Below are 24,069 nucleotides of genomic sequence, written 5' to 3'. Positions count from 1 at the left end.
AAGTCTTCACTAGAGTCCCCCAACATCACACATGGTCTGGCTGATAAATAGTTATAATTTCAAAAAAGAAGCCTGATCAGACACTCAACTCTGAGCAGCTCCCCACTGGGCTTCTGATCAAGGCTCCATTTATAAAATTAGAATGTTAAAAACAAGTCTCAAAGGATGCTCAAAGAAATTTTTTTTCCATTCAGGGCTGAAGACCTCTTGATGTGTTGCAAAGCATCAGGACTAGCTGCTGAATGCACGGTCACAGGCTCAATCTAGAATGCTTCTCAGAAGGCACATGCCTCATTTCTAGGCAACCATCCCTTCATAAATGAGCGAATGGTGGGTATGAAATTAGAGGAAAACTGAAAACAAATTTCCAAAAGAAGTTCTGTCTGCATGAGCACCAGGCCTTTCTGCATCTGCCTCAGAGGAAGGATCCTTCTTGAGATTTGAGGGGGAAAAGCCCGCATCTCAGAACCATCTCTCTGCTATACCTGTAGCATAGAATGCTATTTTCAAAGAATCACAGACTGGCTGAGGTTGGAGGCACCTCTGGAGGTCATCTGGTCCAACCCCTCTGCTCAAGCAGGGCCACCCAGAGCTGGTTGCCCAGAACCGTGTCCAGGTGACTTCTGAATACCTCCATGGATGGAGACTCCACAACCCCTCTGGGCAACCTGTGCCAGTGCTCAGTCACCCTCACAGTGAAAAAGTGTTTCCTGATGTTCAGAGGGAACCGCCTGGGTTTCAGTTTGTGCCAACCTTCTGTGTTTCAGTTTGTGCCCACTGCTTCTGGTCCTGGCACTGGGCACCACTGAGAAGAGTCTAGCTCCGTCCTCTTTGCAGCCTCCCTTCAGGTATTTACATACATTGATGAGGTCCCCCCTGAGCCTTCTCTTCTCCAGGCTGAACAGTACCAGTTCTCTCAGCCTTCCCCCTTAGGAGAGATGCTCCAGTCCCCTAACCATCTTAATGGCCCTTCGCTGGACTCTCTCCAGTATGTCCATCTCTCTCTTGTACAGCGGAGCCCAGTAATTTTCCCAAGAGCTCACCAGAAATTACGTACTCTCCAGACACACACTGCACTCCAATCCCACTCCTCCCTTCAGCCCAGACGGTAACTCAAAACAGCTTTTGTTCTGATAAATGTTTTGAGTGGGGTATTTTTCTACCAGCTTCTTCATCTTGAATTCAACAAAGTAGAATTGACACAGCAAGGAGAAGCAAAGGAAAGGAGTGCCTGTCCCTACCAAACCAAATGAATTCCAGTGCAAAAAATGAGATTAACTTATCAAAATTTACTGCATTTTGTCTTATGTGACAAAAAAAAAAATTTACAAGAATTTATCCAGGGTGGAGAATGTCATCCAAGGGAAAGATATTTTAGGTGAAAATGGCCACAACTTTCTATTTTAGACAAATCAGACACGATGGATGCCTGGAAAACATCTGTGAGATATTCCTTGGGGCAAAACTTTGAAGTCCTTAACTTTAGAGGAACTACTGAAACAACTGTGGAATGAACCAAATTATAGGTCAGTGCTTAAGTAAGACTTCTTATGATGAATTAATGTCTAGCTTTGGGAATGCCTGGACCAACGTGTTAAGGCTTACAGATGGACAAGTCCCTTTAAAAAGTGAAAAGACACTGATACAGTGACTTTGTAGTCAGTTGAATAATACACTGACTAAACTTCCCACTTCTTTATTTCCCTGTTGCCCAGCCATTAGCCATCTTACCCAACCTTCCCACAGGCTGTGCAGTAGCAGAGGGAAGGAGCAGAAGCTGGGGATGCAATCCTAAACTACTGAAACAAATGGAGCAGCACAGAAACCATTTTACGTGCTGGAAGTATTTATGACTTGGAGCCAATTTACATCTCCTGACTGCTGCTTAGTGCTCGTTTTCTCTCCCATTCCTTAAACCTTACCCACAAGTGTGGGACAAGAGTTACAACACATGCAAAGTATTAGAGTAAACAGCAGCAGCGAGAGCAGGGCAGGAGCATCCCTCTCCTGAGAACACCTTTCTTTACTTACCTAAACTGTGCCCATTTTTTGTGTAAAAGCAGGTATTGTTGATAAGGTTAACACAGCAGCCGATCACGTCTCCAGTGGTGAATGTAGGGCCATAGGGCTGTCCTGTCCCCGAAGAACAGAAGGAGTGCCCATCGTCACCATGGTACCCATAAGAATGTTTATCCCATCCTGCAAAAGACAAAAGAACAGGTCAGCAAAGAAGCCAGTTTAGCAGAACGACATGGCAATTCCAGCTCTAGGGACACAATTTTCTGGCAGGAAATCTGAAATTTTGACTCCCACTCCTGATTCATCCCAATATTAATTTTCACATACCAGTAACTGAAAAGAAATTAATGACCATCAATCATAACACATCATTTGGGTTTTAACCTCATTTGTCCCTTGTGAGAAATAATAAAAAGAACAGATTGCCAAAAGTCATTTTGCCAAACAAAGATTTTTTTATGTTAAAAAATCATTAAAACCCTGTTTCTGTTTTAACTTGCCTGCGGTGAAACAAGCTCCTCATTGTAAAACATTTGTGTTTCCCACTAACACAATCTTCCAGCAAAACCATTTAATAAAATAATTCTCGTCCAATTGCAGCTTTGTCCGTAAGTGCTGCTCACAGGCGTAACTGAATGGCTTGAGGCAACTTTTGCACTCTCACATTTACATTTCCCTTCTAACAGTTTATAAGGATTTCTGTGTTCCCCTTGGGCAACAGCATTTCCCATTCTGTGGACAGCTTAAAACACAACCCTTAAATGTCAATGGGCAATTTTCAAAGTGGTCAATTCTAACATTAATATCTTTGATTTCTTCTGCCAGTTAACACTGTGCCTAGGGTTAAAGCTGGGCTCAGGGATTGCACCCTGCCCACTTGCTCTTTCCTACATCTTACAGTAATTCCATCATTCTGAGTTCCTGATTTTGTTCTGTTCTATCCCAATTCTGTTGTAAATTCTTTTGTGAATTTCTTACGTGTCGAAAGGCCAGATATAACTGCGAACTATTGCAAAGAAGAGAGATTAATCCATCCTTTAAAAGCTGAAGTGCTCTTCAGGCAACACGCTGGTCTTCTCTTTTCAGAACTCTCACTTCCCTCTTGCAGAGGAGAGGACAGCGCTCCCATGGTTGTGGCCACAAAGTGATGCAGCGAATGCCACCTGAATCTACTAACCCATACCTGCCAACTTCAGTTGCCACTACTGCTCAAGATGGCTTATCCCTTCCTCTCTTAGGAGACCAGCTACAGCAGGTAGGGAGTCATGAGGAACAGTCCTCTTCCCAGAGAATTTAAAGAAAGCATGACACACTCTGTCTTATAATAAGACTTCAAGAAGACTCAGGATCTCCTCCAGCTCTTTGGAGCGTTCCTATGAATTACACAATCAAAACCACATCTCACAGAGAGATGTACTTCTGTCAAAAAGCCTGAGATAGACACAACATTAATAACAACCACCTGTGTTTTAAACGGATACAGTTGGATCCTTAAGCAGACCGTGCCAAATGAAGCGGAAGCAAAAGAAGGTGCTTTGACCACCTACTGACCTCATACAACCTAAGGGTAGTGCAGCATCTGTTAAATGCGGAGCAAGCGTTTTGGCAAAAGGACTACAGAAGAAATGCAAAGACCATGAGAGGAGAGGGGTTAAAAAGTAGAAAGCACACATTCTGCAGCAAGGCAAAAAAAGACTGAGCACGCTGCAAACCACAGAGAGGAGCCCTGTGAAGGTGGGCTGGAGCACTTCTGCAAGCCATGATTTTCCTACAAAAACAACAACATGAGGGCACTAGAAATTTAATCCCGTAAAATGGTGCTCAGCTACACGCAGTCAGGTATCTTATCATCAGCGGACCCACATGCTCAGGGTTTCTCAGAAAAGCATGAAACATTCAGTGTGTGCCCAAGGTCCTCCGTTTATTGCACCACACCACATGAATGCCAACAGGAAAGTCAGGACATGGAGCAAGACTGAAACATGCCATGGTCCAAGATTTTGGACCTCAGGGCAAAGTTTGGGAGTGAAAGGTGTGAAGGACTACTAGCAAATCCTAGTCTAGAAATGGTGAATAATTTCCTTTTTTAAATCCACACACCCACAGGAACAGACTGAGATGTCCCAAGAGTCAGCTCCGTCTTCCCTAGGACCAGCTCCAAACAAGCTGTTGACAGTAGCACCAGTCCTGTTTAATGTCTTCATGAAAGAGAGGGACAACAGCACAGACAGCACCCTCAGCAAGCTCAAAAACGGTGCCAAATCGGGTTGCCAAAAACAAAGGAGGGAATGATAGGGGCTCTAGAGCCTGTTGTCAAACTTCCACTTCTACGACTCCACCCAGTAAAAATATCATTGAAATACTGAGTTTTTAACACTATGGCTCCTTTCCACTATCCCTTTTATTTTCTCTGCTGCTGGTCTGTGAAAGACTGCCATTGCTGATTTATTATTTTAGTCTCCCCAAACACAGACCTGTTACATGTGTGTCAGTTCAGAACATCTCTAATGAAGCTGCTTTGCAACTTCAGATTATAACTCTAATCAGTTTATCTTCTAAGCTACTTAACACAATCCAAATACAAACTTCTAACTCTTCTACATAAAAAACATTCCTGGCATTACAATGCATTTAGTAAGAACCTGGCATCAATTACACCTAAGTAGTCAGATGCTTACACATCATGCACCAGGTAGGGCTACCGTGAGAAATGCAACAGCGTGCCCAACTGTGAGGACAATTTCACAAAATACTTGTGCCAATGCAGACGCTACAGGTTCTGTAGTATAAGAAAAAGAAGGTTTCGTTACCTACAGATCACGACTGATCCTATTGAAAAAAACCTCCTCCTGCTCCTGCAAGACTTGTTCTTTGCAGTATCAGTACTTGCTGTACCAAAGGTGGTGATGAACGCATTGATGAGATGAACCCCAATGAGAAGTGACTGTATAAAGGCTTTGAGGACAGTGCCAAATGTGGTATATATTGCAACAGTGCCTGGAAAAAGCTTGATTTTAATCTTATTCTCCACAGACAGCCACTAATATCACCAGTTAAAGAAATCTCGCTCACCCGGCACTTTGCTAATGATACACAGAGTTAACTTTTTCAACTCAAATGTTGTGTAGTGCTGAATCTGGACCTGACACAACACTAAGTGTTTTAAAACTAGACTGTCAGCCTTATCAAATCACCATGGTCATCTTAAAAAAACAAGCCAGATTTGTTTCAGAGAACTTACTGTAGTCACCATAAACATAAGCTGAGTAGTGTTAATTATATGCCTAACCTTTAGTTATTTATTAATTGAACAACGTGTATCAGTATTTCTAAAATTCTGCCCAGAATAAACATGAGGGCAATAGCATACAGGTCATTCCAGCACTGGCCAACTTCAGCCAGTCTTCCGAAATTTCCTAATAATCTGAATTAAAAATAACAATGAGCACTTCCAATACTTCTAGGTCAAAGTTATCTGGGCCTATTGATTTAAATAGCGTATCCCTGTCAAAAGTGTTTGGCGTTATCTTGGATAACCAGCAGAGTGAGGAGTAACTCTTCACATGTATTTTGCAAATACGTCCTCCAACTTCTTCCCAAATCCAAAAACACTTGCTTAAAACTTGGGACTTTTCTGCATCATTAACAATTTACTATCGCCACCTAGTAATAGGTCTATGATATTACAACCTTTTCTTTGACTCCTACGATACTATTCGCGCCTCCAGTTACTCAACAGCTTCTTCCTTTACAAAATCTAACACTGTTTTAATAAGGGCTGAATCAGACTTCCTCTATGCCTTCCCCACACTTACATCTGCAAATTCTCCGGACATTTCAACCTTTGTACCACTTGTACTCAAGTACTTCCAGAAGCCACTGTTGTGACCCAGAAGGCAGAGATGAGATGTTAGCTGCATGTTCTTAAAAAGGCTGGCCATACGGGATATGGGGTCAACCCAGATTAGGATCCTCTTCAAGAAGCGCGACAGCATAAGCATAGGACATGCACGTATCACGCTCTTACTGAACAGCGTTACCACTTTCCAACCACCCGCAGCACGGAGACATACTGAGCCAGAGGGAGATTGTGTTCATCCTCAAAGGATTTTCTTTCCATTAAATTGCCCAATCCTCCTTTAAGCACATGTAAACATTCATACCATCCACTGTATCCTGCAACAAGGAGTTTCACAGCATAACTGCAAGCTGCAAGAAAACGTGCCTCCTACTACTCGTATTTGATACCCTGTAGTTCTTGCACTGGAGAAGGTGGAAAACTATGTATTCAGTCTCTCCAGAACACACGTCATTATATAGACCTCTAAAAAAATCCCCCATAATCATCCCTTTTCCAGACTGATGACTCCTGGCTTATTTAGCTATTCCCTGCATTTCTGACCATCATCATCCGAACCTTTTCTGGATTTATAGTGTTGCTTTTGAGAATGGAGATGAAAGTGCACCGTGGAGAAGGGAAGCAGGCTGTAGTTGTTCTCTGTACTGTTCCCTAGCCCTCTGCAAGTTAATCCTAGCACTTTCCCCTTTATGATCTTTTTTACCACTGAACTGATGTTTCCATAAAGCTATTGTAATCACTCCAAAACGCATCATCACTCTTGTGACAATGCGCTCTCTGCACAGATTCTCATCTGCCATCTCACGGCCGGTGCGCTCAGCCTCAGCTCACTCCCACAGCTCCTCTTCAGCACCTTCCACCTCGCAGTCCTCAACAGCTAGAGCAGTCCATCCTGGGCTAGCGAGGTGCAGGCAGCTGCTTCTAAGAAAACCCTGGGAGTACCCATGCACGAACAGTTTCTGACTGGTAACTCATTCCAACAAGGCTGTGGGGTTTAAATAACATCCCACTTCAGTCTCTTAGTGATAGCTGACATCTAGAGCAATGGACGCTTCACACCTATATGCAGTTGACCAAGTCTAAAAACTCTCAAATGCAGATTCCTCACAAAATTTCAGAAATCTGGACAAGACTGGAAAATGTGCTTTTCTTTGTCTTATAAAAAGGAGATCACGGACCCCCAAAGGACCATACTCTATAGACTGAAATCTAGTGAGCTAGAGCGGCTGGAGGGTCCAGTTAGCACAGTTCACTCATTCCTTCCTTTTCCTTCCCCATCCTCTCTTCAAAAGCACAAAATCATTTTAAAAAGGGGAGACAGGCAGAGAACAGAAAGGATTTGGCCACCTGGCCTGTGGCAGTGGTCAAAGCAGAACCGAAACATCCTGCCTCCTAAGGCTCCTGTTTTCACTACAGCTCATTTTGAAGACAACTGCACTTTGAACATGCAAATATACAGGCAGAACCACTCCACAGGTAGGACCTCAGCAGCTAGTGAACAAAAAGAGGTTAAAATGACGTCCCTTTGAATTGAACACTTCAACCCCCAAACCCAAAATATATGTATAGTATTTATTAACAGCCAGACAGATGCAGAATAGCTCAGACTGTGCAATCAATCAGAGAATGGGAAGAAAGAAAAGCAGAAACCGTGAGTAGGGCTTGGGAGAACATTTTTGTATGTTCAGCACCAAACTGAAGTTCTGTTTGGCCTGCTAACAAGAAAAAGCAGATACGTTGATCTTCTTGGCAGACTACCTTGATCCCAACGCACAGTGAAAAAAAAATGAACAGCAAGTTCCATTGCTGCTGCTTGATAAACAGTCCAGAATTATGCAATGCCAGACCATGTGGCAGAAAAGACTTGAGTTACTCCAGGACACAGTTACAGGATCAACTCATAAATGCTTGCTCTTAAGCGAGCATTGGAGTGAGATGGAGTGTGCTACTAGTACCCCTAACTATCCTACATCCATCCCTGTCCAATCCCACCTTGGCCATTCAACGTTAGCCCTGCTTTACTCTTGACTTTTTGGGCAGATCCTGTGATGGGCCTAACTTCTATATCCGAGATCGGGCTCTGCGTCACAAAGCAGTGACTGGGAAGCAGTACTATTGGGCTGGGACACCATTTATTTACCTCTTAGCACTGTGGAAATAACACAGCATTTTAGCTTTCCATTTCAAGAGTGCCAGCAATGTACACAGAACTTCTGGTAGGCACTGGGTAAAACTGGCATCATGGCTACATCACACATCTAGGAACGCCAGGACCTGAATATGGTGCTCAACCTTGGAAGCGTGTAGCACCAGCCCATATACAACACAGAGGCAATGCAACGCAGGATGCCCTGATGGAAATTACCAGGAGCAATTTTCATTATGTCTTACATAATGTCAACATTATGTCTTTCATTATGTCAACCAAAGACATTTTCATTATGTCTTTGCTGGCCTGCTGCTCCTTCCAGAGTGTGGAGAAGAAAGCAAACCAATGACATCCCCCTGCACATCAAGGTTCAAACATGCCAGATCTGCCAGTGGGCACAGGAGAACGGGGAAGGCAACATTCACAGGGATCCATACTGAGCTTTCCTCTGATAGCATGCCAAAGGACAGATGTGCAAGGCCCAGTGATCATGGAAAAAAAGGTTGTTCCAGTAAGTTATAGCCTGACACCTCAGACTCTTCCTGCTCTGCCGCTTGCCAGGCTTAAAACGATGGCAGACAGATGGACTTTACCATTGACACATGGACTATTCCCTGCCCATGCATGTTCCAGGGGAGAAACATGTTCCACTGCTGCTCAGCCCATACATTCAAGGTAATCGGTATCTGGTGCAGAAGCTGCTGCGAAGGGCAGGGCCTTGCTCACAACAAATTCAGTGGTAACCTGACCTGCAATCAGGAAAACCTGAAACATCTGAAGTAGTAAGTAATGGTGGTGAAGTATGCATTTGGCCATATGAAGAGGAGATGGAAGTTCCTCAGAAAGAATCTGCAGATTTGTAAACAAGGTTTGTGTCTACTCAGGATACAACAATGTGAGAGTTTAGAGGCTTATTCTTCAGGACAGACCCCAGTGACTGTTCTACAGTCTTTGCAGTGTCTGCATCTTTACAAATTTTACCTGTACCTACTTTCTCTTTTGTATTTTGAAACACTTTTCATTTTTCTCCCCTCCCTGTTCTTGTCCAGTGTTTTGCCTGGGGCATTCCTCTTCCCACTCCTCTGGCCAGCAATCCTAGCTTCCTACAGCTGCCCATGCCAGGGCAAGTAGCGTGCAAACACTAGCCGCAGAGGGACAAGAACTTGTGTAAACACACTGAAATAAACCAAACAAAATACTTTTAATAAGATTTATTGAATCCAAAGTCCAGCAGACAGAGATATACAAACTTTGCTTGTAGAGTGCTTGGGGAATGGGATATTGAGGGTGGAGCCAGCTACAGAGCCCAGAGTCGCTGCTGGACCACATTCTGGCTGGAGGCAGGGCCACTTCTACGCACTGCACTGCGCAGGCTGCTGTTGCTCAGCCAGCTCCAGGTCTTTGGCAGCAGCAGAGCATGATGTCAGTGGAGGGGAAAGTACATTAAACAGAGGCTGAACAGATGAATATGGTGCAGGGAGAAGTAGGATGTTGCTGGTCAGAGTTGCTTCTACAATGTCCTGGACAGAGCAGTCCCAGGCAGGGACTGGTGTCTGAGGGGGCAGGACAAAAATAAGCTTGGGGAAGAAGCAGTTATCACAGCAGAAGCAGAACCACGCTCTATTGATTGCTCTACCTCTCGCAGTGGATTTGGCTCTGCCAGTGGATGTAACTTTGGTGTACGTTAGCCCGGAGCAGTGAAAGCATGCCTTTGCCTCTAGCAAAGGGAAGGCTGAGCAAGCCCCTGTACTCCTACAGCCATAGAAGCTAAATGCCTGGTCAAGAAAAGCCTGTTGCCCCAAGAAGCATCTGGGGTGCTACAGCATCTCAGCTGTAGTTCAGTTTTATAGCCTTTATGCCAAACCATGTGAAGTTGCACAAATATCAGATGCTTGGGTGAGAGCAAGGAGGTAGCTTTGTTTTTCTTCATTCAACCATGCTTCAGAATCAAATCAGCTATTACTGTTGCAACACATCTTTGTTTTCATATCCAGCCTACAAAAATAGCTGCTCAGTGGCCACAGCAACCTATGCTATAGATTTGGGGTGGTGGGAATAGGGGAGGCATGGTCCTGGCATGGAATAGCTGTCTAGCTGGTTCACATAAGAGGAGGTACAGTCACGACACCAGCCACAGGACAGGAATAGGACCAGGGAGCAGCGTGCTTAGCATATTACAGCATCTTCCTGGCAGAACTTCAAAGGCCTGGACATCTGCCCAGAAAGTGTCAAGAAAAAAAAAATGTCCACAAAACCCACTTACCTAGGGGCACCGGGAAATTAAGAAATCCTTGCTAGTAACACCCCAACTTTTTATCTGTGCACCTTCTTTCTCATAACAGCTTCTACTTCTTCTGCAAAGTGGCAAAATAACTTTGAATGCAGCAGTGGCCCAAACACTGCACTGCTGGACCAATGTGTGTATAGAAAATAAAACCACTTCACCTCATGGAGGACAAACCACTTAAAGTAGGGATTGGACATGCTCAGCTGTCATAGTCTTTGTAGTATCACACTGAATCACGTACAAGGTAACGGTGCAGTGCACCACACCACTGGACACATCCCAGTGAGGGACTGCTGTACAGGGGTCTCCCTCTCACCCCAGTCGCCAGCAGATCAAACAGATTCATCCAAGGCCAGTTTGGCCCCTCCAGAGCAACGCCAGACGATGCTAATCAAAGAGCACAGGGCTCTCGGCAGGCCTGGCTGTAGGTTTGCCTCAGAGGCTATTCCATCTTTTGAATAAAGTACTTGCAGTTGCAACTGTAAAAGAGACAAAGCTCAGACCAAATCCTCATGGCAGGGACTGAAGTGTGACAAACATCCAAGGGGGGGGGGGGGGTTGAGAAATCACAGCATCTCTCTCATATTAACAGAGAGCAGGAAAACAGGACACAGTGACCCAAAGATCAAAAAGACTCCAAGACAGACAGCTAAAAAGGCCTGCGAGAGTTTGGGAGATCCAGCAGAACGTGGGTGCTAACAAGTGTTGCCTGATCCACCACAGAGACTATAAGCAGAAAGTAACACTCTGCAATTTCCTTTTTAACAGTATTGATCTGGCATGGTGATTTTTAGGCCAGATCAGCAACTCCTGCCATTTGACAGCTACTGCATGTTAACTAGGCTTCAAACCAACATCAAACCACAGTCTACACTTAATTATATAAAATGACATTACCCATTGACTCATAAAGAGAAAAAACAAAACCAGAAGGCTCTGGATGGCTACAACGCAGGCAATACCTTGTCAACAGGAATGGTCTGTTCCACCTGCCCCAGAGATTTGTTAATGAATCCATTTCACTACTATTTAGCATGCACCTCACCACAGAATACAGTAATCAAGATAAAAAACCTACTTCCTTGAATGAATAAAGATGGCAAGCCCTCCTAATTTAGAAGCTTGATGGGTCATCTTCTGCCAGAGTCAGAACATGATCTGGTCTTCCCTGTACCAGAGAGGTCAAGACAAGCTACAAGCCACTTACAGCCTTGTAAAGAGCACAACATCGTTAAAGCACAACTACAAAACAGGTTGGTTCTATCTACAAAGGCAAGGCTCAAAAAGCTCTCTAGCATGATCGGGTCACCACTGTACTATTATATCTATTATATTCCCTGACACACCACACTGGGGGGGGGGGTAGTGCAGGGGTGCAAAACAATGTAGGACAGGGATATAAAAAAGTCAGATGAGGAGTTTTGCCATTTATCTATTAAGTGGCAGGGGCAAAGAACAAGTTGGATACAAAAGCTTATTACATGCACAGGTTTCAAATCTCATCATACTAAATAATTCACATTTTCATTTATAGGCCAACTTTTCAACTTTTAGCTGATGGGCAAGAACACTGCTATAAAATATTAAGGCACCTTCAGAAAAATCTTGCAAGGTAATGGGCAAGAGTCATTTTACAGAGACACTGAGGCAGAGCAATTAAATGACTCGGCCAAAAGCGATGCTAGAGCTCACTGCGGAATGCAGGGGGCTAGCATCCAGCTACTATTAAAAACAAGTCCTAAAATGGTATTTAATGAGGTAAGAAAATTATGAACAAAACACATTTATATAAACACAAGACCTTATAGACAGAGAAGTCTTCCAGAAGCAGCGCATCTCATGACGTTAAGGCCTTCTAGATTCTAAACTGAGGTTCCTTAAATACTTTCCACATCAATTAAGGTAAAGCAACAGGGTTTTCTAAAGATGATCATATTTATCCATCAGTAAAAATAGCTGCTATCCATCAGTTTGAGTTGTAGTGAAATTTAGGTTTGTGTTGATGTTATCTTTTATCTGAAAGGCTCAAGTAATAGGTACAGCCACTATAAAGATTTTTTTCTTAATCTGAAAAACAAGCAGTGCTGATTACAACTCTTGCTGACAGATAAATTCCTGTCTCTAAATTGCCAGTCAACCCTTAACTGCCACTAAGATTACCTGGATTGTCCGTAATCTGTGTTACAGCTGGAGATGCAGCCTGCAGTATTGGTAAAAGCCAAATCACAAACCCCACTACGCAATGCCATCTCCGCTCCGGCAACTCTGTTTTCACATGGCACAAAACCAACGCAACCTGCTGGATGACAGAAAGCTGCAGGCAAAGGCAGGCTCCAACGTACCTGAATCATACCTTTCTGGGAACACGTTGCCTGAGAAGAGTGCAGAACCTCTACAAGGAGCCAGCCCATCTCCAAAAGAGTTACGGCACAGAAATCAAGGCATGGAAAAGCACAGGACAGCATAACCCCTGAGAGGAATCACTTCTTACTCACCCACACTGATGCCTGAGCACTTAATAGCCAGTGGAAACACTTTCTTTGATTAATTTTCCAAGGCCAGGACTACTGCCTTGAAATACTGATTCGTGGTTTTGTTCAGCTTGAATGATGTGGCTAAGCACTTTCCCAAATATTCCAGGGTGAAGCACAGTTACTGAAAGATCAGCTTTCGGTCTGCCTCCTCCATTCAAACCTGAAGTCTGTGTGCCCAAAAGCTAGTCCAATTAAAAAGACCAAAAGGAAAAAAAGAAAGAAAATAAGAACAATGCCTCCCTAAAAACCTGACCAAACGGCTGGCAGCAGTTTTTCTGACTGCAGACAGGGCAATCAATACACTCAGTACAAGCAAACATGTGAACTGAAGCGGGTCTGAAGGGGAAAAAAGGCAGTAACTGTTACTTTATACAATCCTAATTTTCACATAAATAGCCATAAATAAAACATGAGATTAAATTTTAACCTAAATTCAGAAGGTTATTCACCGCAATGCTGTGGTTCAGGAGCTGGTTTTGTTACTCTCCAGCTCTGAGCACATCTGATAGAGTGTCAGGTCTGGCCATATTTGAGGAGTGTCATGTCTGACCTCATTTGAGGTCTTGATCATCACCACTCTGTTGTCACTCTTCAGCGAGTGTCATTCAGTGCACTTAAGATATCTGTCCAACTCCTCCATGCCATGCCAACTCACCCAGTATCAGCTCTTAGCAGAAGGCTCATGTTTTAAAACATGTCCCACCTAAACAAGTTGTATCCAGCTATGTGCAAGATAACCTAATTAGGGGAGGCACACCTAACGAGCAGAGCACAGGAGTGCATGGGGACAGAAACTCTGGCAGCCATGAGGATAAAGAAAGAAATTGCACATGCTTCCAGGTACAAATATAACTGCCAGCTCAGCATTTCTTGTTTTGCTTGTTCTTGACAGCTTATAAAAACCGGATGAGTCCATCCACTTAAACTACAGATCCTATACACCACACTTCAGCACGACGACTCTAAAAAACAGAACCTGTTGGGAAGAAAAAGGGAACGGTACATAAACTAACATACAGATTTGTGCATTTCTCGCAATTCCTGCACAGCATGTTCGTAGTGGAAGTTGGTTAAGGATCTACCTGACAAGATAGCTCTGGCTTCCTAAGCTGGACTCCTCCATGCCCCTGCAACTTCCCTTCTGCAGGTGCTGTAGACATCAAGCTTTTTCTAGTGCTGATTACAGGTAAACAAGACATGAGCTGACCACCTTCGCCAGGCTCCATAAAAGCTGTTTCCCCAGACGAGGCCAGCCACATGCAAGACACCATGCCCAGGAAAGATAAATGCTACTACCTGCCTGAAGACCAACAATCTTTGCTTGCAACTACTGATTTCCAATACACATTTTAAAAGAATGGCTGATCTGAATGCAGGTTATTCAAACACGCTAGCAACACAATCTAATCAAAAATATCAATTCATATAACTCAACGCGTATTTTGTAACAAAATCACAGCCATCCTTGTACACAAATTCAGTCCAAAACCTTCCCCTCCCGTACCACAATGCACCCACACACAGTACACCCAGTTAATTCTTTTAATCATATACTGGTAAGTTTTAACTTTGGATGCCTCCAAAATTCAGATCTTGCAAATCCAAACTTTGTCAGAAAGCCCACTATTGATATGTGAAAAATTGAAGAATGTGAAAGAATGAACTTCCAGTTCTTCTAGGAGCTGAAGATGGCATGTGAATTAATTCATAGCAAATGGATCAAATCCATTTCAATGTTCAAGCTGGAATTTTCATACAAGTTCAGGCAACTTCAGCACGCAGACTAGGATCTGAGAAAACTGACCAGAAAGTAAGAAAGCTTACATGGGATGAAGAGAAGACGATTGAACAATTAAGTGGAGCTCGGCAGACCTCGATTGGTAGTGGAGAGGTCAATCATAAAACACAAGACTCATGAAGATACGCAGAACCTTTTAATTTTTTTTTTAAATAAAGATCATACAATTTTGAGAAAGAACAACCTTTTTAAAGGGTGTTTAGCGACCTGCAGAGAGTAGAAGCAGGAAGAGAAAACAAGATGAGGGTGAGTTAAGTAATGCCAGAGGAACTTGGAGATCATGATTCTTCAACACAGATGCACCAGGGCACCCACAGTGCATTTAAAATTTGATCAGGCACCACATACACATAGAATTGAGAGTGAAGATGAAAAAAGAAACAATATAAATGAACCAGAGATGCCCAGAATAAACAGGAAATGAGTATTTCTCAAATTACTTTCCTATGATGAAGTTTTACATACACTGAGCACATGAAATGGATTCCATATGGGAAAAATTCTTACACTAAAAATACGTGAAAGCTTAAGTTCAAAGGAAATCCTTTTGTTTTATTATAAGAAGCCTAAATTTCTTAACCATTTCTTTAGCATGACCTTCATTTGGACTTAAATTTTAAAAAAACGCTATTTTGAAAATAGGACATGGTGCAGCACAGTAAGAGCAGATTTGGAGAATGAAACAACCAGTTTCAACCAGTCTCAGGACACTATATCTCCAGTATGAGATTTTTTTTTTTTAATTATTTCTTTTAAAAGGGGATGGCTACCTCGCATTACTTAGCCTTGTCCTGTGGACTGAATAGTTATTAGTGGCTGGAGTGCACTAACTGCAGTCCCGGAGCGCATCTTTCAGTTTAGTTCAGAAGAAACAAGGGTAGCACAACTGAAGATATAAATAAAAGCACAGCAAGTGGTGACAACCAGGAGGTTCACTTAAAAAATACACCCCACTTCCAAAAAAATAAGAGACTCGCGTAGACAAATCCAAAAGGCGCTGACTTACAAAGGCCAGAAATCTTAAATCTATTGTAATGTGTACCTTTTTCTTGGCAGTGTGTGTATGTTTATTATCCACCACTGTTCTAAGCTCCACCATAATCTTCATTCGTCCGGATGAGCTCTCGAGTGGTGAGGAATCCCTCTAAAAATCCATTCTGCACAAAAGGATCACTAACTCCGGAGCTGAACCAACAGACTGACCCAATTCACTCTCATTTCTTTTATTACACAGCACCAAAACCTGCAATTTCTAAACATACCGATAACCTCTTAGGATGCTGAAGACAGATACAAATTACTTTTTCAGGTCAAAACCTAGTTAAGTTGGCAGCAACAAGGCTACCCAAGTAAAGTTTTTGGAGCAGTTCTCAGGCTGCTTTATCCCCTCAGCTCCTACTGAACCTCAGGTTTTTGGCATTGCTAGCTGCTCCCAAGTAACCTGCATTTAAGCAACAGGACACTTTCCTAGATGCTCCACTGTGTCTTGCTCAAAATACATTTGTAGGGTTTGCTCAGCCTGGGGAGGCAGAGACAGCAGTGGTGGGATCATAGCCCTCCTCCTGCACCCACTGCAGGTCTGAGGCTCTCTGCTTCGATCTTTCACACCTCTTTGGAGTGATTAACAGCATCCCCATCGATTTACTGTGAATGAACTGGTGGCCTCTACTTCAGACTACTACTGGACTCCTCTAAAATACACTTTCTTTGCAAGAAGTCACTGTCCTTTGATTTCAGAGTTCCTCCACTACCACCAGGACGATTTCTGTAGATGCTCTCATCCCATCGTACTCTAGGGCATTAATAACCATGGCGTGCACATCCCAGCCTCTTTAATGTATCACCAGCAGCAAACCAGACACAGCATTCAGCCCAGAAATATCCCAAGATAAGATTCTCCTCCAGCACTCATGTTTGAGTTTTCCTCATGACACCCTTCCATAAGCCCGGGCATTGCCACTACTAGCACACAGCCCTTCTAATAATAGCTAACAGCCCTTCTGAGCTCAGTAGCTTCACAAACCTTCAGTCCCTTGATCATTTGGACTACAAGGTATCAGATAGGTACCACCAAAACAAGCATATGCTTTCATTGACATTTGTTTTCAATGCTTTACTATGTGACTGAATGAAACAAAGCTCAGTGCAAAAAAAAAAAAACCCCAACAATCCAATCAAGTTCAAATATCATCTGACTAACCACCAAAATAAAAGGTATCCAGCCATCACCTTCAAACAACTTGAAAAAAAGGCAGAGACAGATAAAAAACTGGAGAGATGCAGCCAGCCAAGCTAGCTTCAGCCCAGTATGCCCTAGCAAGATGTTCCTTCATAAAAAACAGTCTCCATGATCAGCTGGGTAACTGTTAATTGGAGGGGACGCTCAGTCTTTAATTAAGGTTTTCAGCACATATCTTAGGCAAGAGTAATATTTGTTTCTATCAAAAATAATCTCAGACCGCTGTTACCCACGCGTTTCTGTAGAATAAAGTTTCACAGTTGTTTCAACCTGAACTACCTGTGTGATCAACTGGGCCACAGAACAGATCCAATAACAACCCCAAAATCAAGCAGTGCCCCCCGCCCATTATTATTAACCCAATTACATGACCCAGTTCACATGCAGCCCCACAAACTGGTTTGCTAGGATAAATGAGAGGGTACCAGAAGTGTAAGCAATTTGTGGATAGGACCTGGCACAGCCAGCTGAAGGACTGCATGTGTAATTAAGTCCTGGAGGTGTTTCCGTAAGCAGTTTTGGGGGAAATGCACATTTATTTATTATTTATTCAAAAAAATCAGTATCAACCCCGTATTTTCCTTAACCTGACACACAAAAATTAATCGCCATACTCTATAATTTATGCAGGTACTAAATAAGTGATGTCTTTTTGAAATTCCTTATGGATACTACAGTTATCTATACGCAAATAGCACACCAAAATGAAGCTTTTGGGTACTATTCAATCTGGGTTATACTTACTGCACAAATAAAATTCCTGACAAGTCAAATCTCCTCCTGACTAGCAAGGGGAAAGGTTTAAATGTGGAATGGCAAGCAGAGTTGGGTTATATAGTAACTCTTCATTGAATAACTCCAGCAGGACACGGTATAGACAGTATTGCCATTACCAATCTAGCAGAAGTAACATTAAACAGATCCAAATTGCCATAAAAAAATATTAAATGTTGAACCAAGTATACATTTTGGTACCACTTTGATTAAATTACTCAAATAACCACTTTTATCCCAAAACTCTATCAAACAGTACTCAAAGGTTTCCATGGTGCTTAGTCCTGAAGAGGACCCAACAAAGTGCAAGGAGAAAATACAAGGAAAAGAGGCAAGAAAGAGAGGACTATAAGCAATGATCATGTAAAAGCAAGTACTCAGGCCCCTTCTAAAAAGTCACAAGGCTTCCTCCAGCCATTCTTGAATAATTTGAGTGGTTTAACTAGAAACCTCAGTGGTCTCAAGTTCTCCATGAAAAGCCATAGCAACACTAAGAACAAAACAGGGGTCGAGGGGGAGGTAAATTGAATGTCTCCATGCTTCTTTACAGCATTAAGCCTTCCTTATGGATAATAACAGAGGGGAGGAACAGAATTCAGGTTTCTCCATGGTGCTCCAAGGTTCCCTACACACTCCACAGGCATCGACCATGAGTAGCTTTACTTCAACCTGACGTGCACTGAGCACAACAGGCAGCCTGCCCATAGCCTGATGTCTGCTCGCTCAGCCTTGACACATGGAGTCTACACTGTCAGCAGCTTGGACTGCCACTGCTTTCTTGTCCTTTTTTCCACCCATCTGCCTTCCTAACGTGTCAACAAGTTGCAATAAGGATAGTCTACATAATGAAAGTTACATCTAAACTAAAAGCAAAACTTTGATTTCCTCTATTTCCTCAACACAGCAAATAGAGTAGAAAAGTTACATCTGAAGTATATTTACTGAAGAGACAAGGAAGTGCGAGTACCACCATATTAAGACTCTAAAAGACACCGTATGGAAATCCCACGTGCCGTTTTGGTCAACTATTTTTAAGGATAGTTCTGGAAGAGCTTTGCAGCAGGACAAATACCATAAGGTATTTTAAGACAGAGCTTGATCAGCTACATAAATAGTTAAACAAACTTAACAGAAATTACTTCTAAAGATAGAAAAATCAAGCTGGGTGCCCAAAATGCTGATTTAGCCAGGAGAATTTGAACACAGATTGAATGACTATTTGTTTGCCACATACTGTTCATGTATTTAATCCCATACTTCAGGGCTTTTGCTGGTTGCTCTAGAAGCCAAGGGGGAAGGCCCTTCTTTTCCCAGTTAACCATCTAGCTTCTTCCTCTCTCCTAGCTTCTTCCTCTCTCCTCCCTGCTTAAGCCTTAGAAATTGTGAAAGCTTGGCAAGGATTATCCTTTGCCCTTGTTTGCAGCGTGGGATAAGAGCCACTTCCTGGACTTGCTCTGAATTTTAATGTTTTCTTTTACTACAGGGAGTAAGACACTGATGTTTGTGATGCATCCAGTGGTTAGAGTTCAGAAAAGGTCAACAAGTTGACCAACTCAAGAGTTGTCACAAATCAAAAAAACATGACGGACAGGGTGAAGAGCCAGGGATGTTTGGTCTAGAGATAAGACCACAAAGCAGCGATAGAGGTCTTTATGTATACAGCTACAAAGAGGAAAGAAATTTATTGTTCTCCACCTCCACATGATCGAAGAGTAATGGACTTAGACTACATGGGATATTCAGCTTAGTCATCAGGAAAAATTTTCAACACAAGGACAGTGTTGGAAGAAGTTGCCAGAAAGATAATGAAAGACTGGTTTAGACACACACCTGTCAGGCAGGACTGATGCATAATTGAATTAGCTTCAGATCAGATGATTTGGTGAGGTCTCATCTTCTATAATTATTATATTTACCACTGGGACCAAGTCCTTTAGCACGGGTCCTTGATTTGTCATTGGAGTCACAGAAAGTGACAACCCAAAGCATAAGCTGATACATGGAAATGAAGTTCTTTAAACACATTTGAAGTAGAAAGATCCCCTGGCAATCACAGGGGAAAAAAAGAACAAAACAAAACTGGCTAGAAGGAACATCTGGAGGTCTCTAGCCAAACTTCCCACTCGTAGCAGGGTTAGCTTAAGAGTTAGATCAGGCTGCCTAGAGCCTTGTCCGATTAAGGTTTGAAAATCTGAGGATAAAGCCTCTAGTATTCCTCATCAGAGTTGGGGATGGGTTACTATCTTATTTCCCATGAGAATTGTATTTGTTGCAACTAGTGCCCATTGCCTCTCTTCCTCGTACTCTGCACCTCTGAGAAAAGTCTGTGTCCATGTTCTCTGCAAGCTCCTTTAGATAGTGAAAGGCTGCTACCAGATCCCTTCTCTGCCTTTTCTTCTCCAGGACGAACAAGCCCAGTTCCTTTAGTTTCTCACTGGTTCCTACAATACAACATCTACCCAGCCTCCCCTCTCTGGTTGCCCCTGGAAAGGAGCACACCTGCCTGAAAAACCCTTGTGAACATCCCTAGGGGAGAAACCAGTATCTTTTTCCTCTCAAAGGAAGGAACAGGAAGACAGATTCCTCAATAGCCTTGCTCCCTGCTTGCATCTCCGGTGATAACATGCAAGATAAGCTGAGAAGAAATAAAGTCCTATCTACAAATGTCAACAGAAACCTATCACCAAGAGGAGAACGCAAAGGAAAGGAAGGAATCTCAAAAATCTCAAAATCTCAAAATCTCCAAAACAAAGTTAAAATGGAAAGCCCGTTCATCATGTTGGTGGCTTACAGAGGAGGACAGATGGCTTTCACAGAGGAAGGGAACATGGGGAAGTCTTAATTCCCAGTGCTCATTTTTATTTTGTCTATGGAAATAGGTCACTCACAAGGACCCTTTGCTGAACAAAGACACAGGACAGTTGGACAAACTGTCTCTGGTTTTGCTGACCTGGCTTAAGGCATTACAGTCCCAGAAGCCAAACCCCAATACAGAGCAGGTTTCTGTACACCAAATTCTGCTGGTTCATCTGGCTGCATCTAATGCAAGCCTATAAAACATTCTTGAATTTGAAAGCTTGTTCTTTTCATAGGGAGTTTGAAGCAGGCAGATAGTGAATAAGCCAAGCAGTAGCTTTTCATTTGAAAAGGTGAAAAAATAATCAAAGTTTCATAAAACAAAACAATGGTGAAAGCTGGCACTCCCTTTAACGTGCAATGCTGCATAGCAGGGCAAGTCGGTTATTAACCAGAGGGTGTTTAAAGTCTCTAAAAGTGATCGGTCAGATCCTATCTATGCTGTTTCAGAAAATGAAGCAGGGTATGCCTAAGGGTATGGTTTCACAACATTTTAGGCTGAATTAAAACCTTGCTGCTACCATAGAGAGTCATCCCTCCTTCCCTCTCTGCCCGGGTGTATGTTCCTGCTGGGTTACCCTCAAAAGAGCTAGAACAAATGAAACGTTATCTCTCAACAGCATGAAGGACTTGAACCAATGCAGAACACCACATGCAGAGGAGAATCATCTCCAGCATGCACATCTCATCCATATTAAAGACAGGAACACCTATCTTCTCCATTTTATGAAGGTTAGGTGAAACCTGTAGCAAACCACCAACACATTTTCAGCTGGGCTCATAAAAACTTACTGGATTGAGGGCTAAATATTAAAAAAAAAAAAAAAAAAGGATGTTTCAGCTGTTACATTCAGGATGCAAAGGTAAGAGCATTGCTCCATGAGTTCTGAAGGAACCAGCCTGCCACAACTCCAGCACAGCAGAAAAGCAGGCAGGTTCCTGCCAGGCCTGAAAGCTGGCCTGGCAAAGGAGGTGACAAGTGCCAGAGCCGGGGGCTTGCACAAGGGAAGAGGAGGGACACTGCAGCTGTAGGTGGGGGGGAGGAAGGGTCGGGTTTCTCTCCTCTGATGACAGTGAGTTAGATCAGTTCAGCTGTAACATGTAATTTCATCCTCAGATACCAAAATGCTGAGCACACGTGAAAAAAAAAAAATTGTATCTGGGGAAAGAAGTGAGCAGACATTTCAATAAAAGCCACAAGTTTAAAGCTGAATGTTTATTAGTAAGTGTTTTAAATGTCTTCTAAAACTTCAAAAAATAATAAAAAAATCATCAAGATCTGTCAGGGTCACGAAAGTTGGCACTTCAATAAAAAACCCACAATAATTTCAGACCTGCTGATTGAATTTCAAAGCATAGCCCACAGAAACCTTGAGTCAAACAGGGACAGGGCACTCTCCTTTTAAAAGCGGTCTCTGTTCACAGCGCAGAGAGGGGTAGTTTAAGGAAACGCTCAGGTTGCTCCAACCACACTTCCAACCTTCAGAGAAAGCTCAGCGCTATCCCCACCAGCACAGAGCTGGGCTGAAGCCAGAATAAATTTGGCATAAAGCACAAATGCCCTGACTTGGAACTGGATACGGCCAAAGCGTTTGTTCTTGGGGTGGGGGGTGAAAGGAGTTTGAGACAGAACCCAGCAGCAAGACTGTTCTTTGAATTAGGGCTGACAGGGTGCCAAGGATCCCCACTGAAAGTGGGAACAAGAAAGGGACCAACTTTGGCTCTCATACCAGGCTTTGGGCTCCCAAACCACTACTTGTAGTGGGTCACATACTGCCCTGCCAGCACACCGAGCGAAAACTGAAGCAGAAGTGGCTTAGAAAGGGTCTAAGGAGACAAACCTGGCAGGGTTTCAGGTCACAAAAAGTTAAAATTACACTTTGACATGAAGCCAAGTCAAGACTCCAAAGTCTGTCACTTCTTTGTGAGCTCTCACTTACTCTGTGCTGTGAAGGACCTGATAACGGTTAAGCCTGATACATGTTTCTCACTTCAGTCACTTGAGCAATATACTATAACAAAATAAATCAGACTCATTCTCCAAAAGCCAGGAAGATAATTACTGAGCTGTAATACAGAGCCATGCAGTTCATTTTACACAGATGATGGGAGATCGACCTAACTATGCCTGCAAAAAATCACTCTTGGCAGCATAATCTGCATGTGATCAAACAAACAACAGGTTCATAGGATCAAATTTGTACAACTCATTGCTAAATAAGCACTATCTGAAGTCTCAAGTTCACTTTGTTTTATTTCACTCAGAGAAAAGAATTCCACATTCACCACATACACTCTAGAAATAACAGTAGTATACAGGCACTTTGATTCAAACTGGCCACAAAATACTGCTCACGTAGCTCTTGGGCTTTATCAGCCATTTATCAGAAGTGGTTTGGCCAATTTTTAGTCTCTAAAGGGAAAAAAGAAATTACATTGGCTGTTCAATTTCAGGACAGCACACCTATGACACTTAGTACATATCATCTCAGGTTAGTATTCAACCGTGGATTTTTTTATATAGATAGATATATCTGTGTTATAATGCCAGGAGAATCCTAGGTTAAGCATAATCCAACCAGCAGTCTACAGGCCAAGTCTACAAAACAATCCCACCCATCTTTCCATTGCACAAGCCAGAAAGCCATTTCTTGAACAGAACATGGTCCCTTAATAGCCAAACAACTCCTCTTCCAAGCAGCCAAGCACTTCAGCCCTGGGAAAGAGATGATGGGACTAGACTCATGCTTCATCTTGTACATGCATGCAACCCACTTGGGTCGGGAGGATTGCGGGGAGAGGGAGTGCAGAGAGAGGAGGAGTCCGAAAACTGAGACTTCTATACCTGCTGACACCAAATCATCTTGATCTAGACACTACCTACCTTTTTGGAACCAAGTATCACTTGAGGAAACTGGCAGTGTCCTGCCTTCCTCCTCCCCTGGCCTAGTTCCGAGTGGATAGAGACCTGTGACCTTAATTCTCCCTCCAATGTGTATATGCTGTAGTTTTCATACCAATTATTAACAAATATAGTTTGCAGTAAGATGCAAATTCTTTAAAACATGGGTGTCACTGAAACCATTCTCCTATAAAACAGAGTTATCACAGAAGTGCAGAATAACTACGGAGGGAAGGGACCTCCAGAAGTCACCTAGTCCAACCCCTGCTCAAAGGGGGTCTATTTAGATCAGGTTGGTCAAGGCCACGTCCAGCTGAGTCCTAAATATCTTCAAAGTTAGAGGTTCCACAAGCTCTCTGCGCAGGTCTGAAATTACCAGAGAAAACACATGCAAGGAAGGTTGTGCCTCAGTCAGACCAACAGGTCTTAGACTTGCCTCCAACAGTGGCCAAAAGACGACTCTCAAGGTCGATCAAACATGATCAAAGTGGTACCTGGAAAAGGAAAGTCTGCCTGCAACTGTTAACCATCGTTGTGATTTATGAATGGCACACACACTGCACTGACATTTGTCACTAAAACAGCAATGCTTTTTGTTTCACTAGTGAAATTTTAATTGAACTAATGCAATTAGTCTACAATTCCAAATTTC

At 42.9% G+C, this 24,069-nt stretch overlaps 1 protein-coding gene across 6 annotated transcripts in view; it reads right to left on the bottom strand.

Moving 5' to 3' along the window:
- RANBP10 (RAN binding protein 10) overlaps positions 1-24,069 on the bottom strand; it is an 87,476-nt gene that overhangs the window by 38,286 nt on the left and 25,121 nt on the right. For all 6 annotated transcript variants that reach the window (XR_012996316.1, XM_076349550.1, XM_076349555.1 and 3 more), the window contains one exon: positions 2,032-2,199. Coding sequence is in view for 5 of the 6 variants with exons in the window: in XM_076349550.1 (XP_076205665.1) it covers positions 2,032-2,199 (168 nt within the window). In the remaining variant the exon portion in view is untranslated. The remainder of the gene's footprint in view (positions 1-2,031; positions 2,200-24,069) is intronic.

Source organism: Aptenodytes patagonicus, chromosome 11 (genome assembly GCF_965638725.1).
Source record: "Aptenodytes patagonicus chromosome 11, bAptPat1.pri.cur, whole genome shotgun sequence".
In the NCBI taxonomy this organism is placed as follows: Eukaryota; Metazoa; Chordata; class Aves; order Sphenisciformes; family Spheniscidae; genus Aptenodytes; species Aptenodytes patagonicus.
The sequence above is the reverse complement of the archived record's forward strand: the minus strand, read 5'-3'. Positions and strand labels throughout refer to the sequence as shown.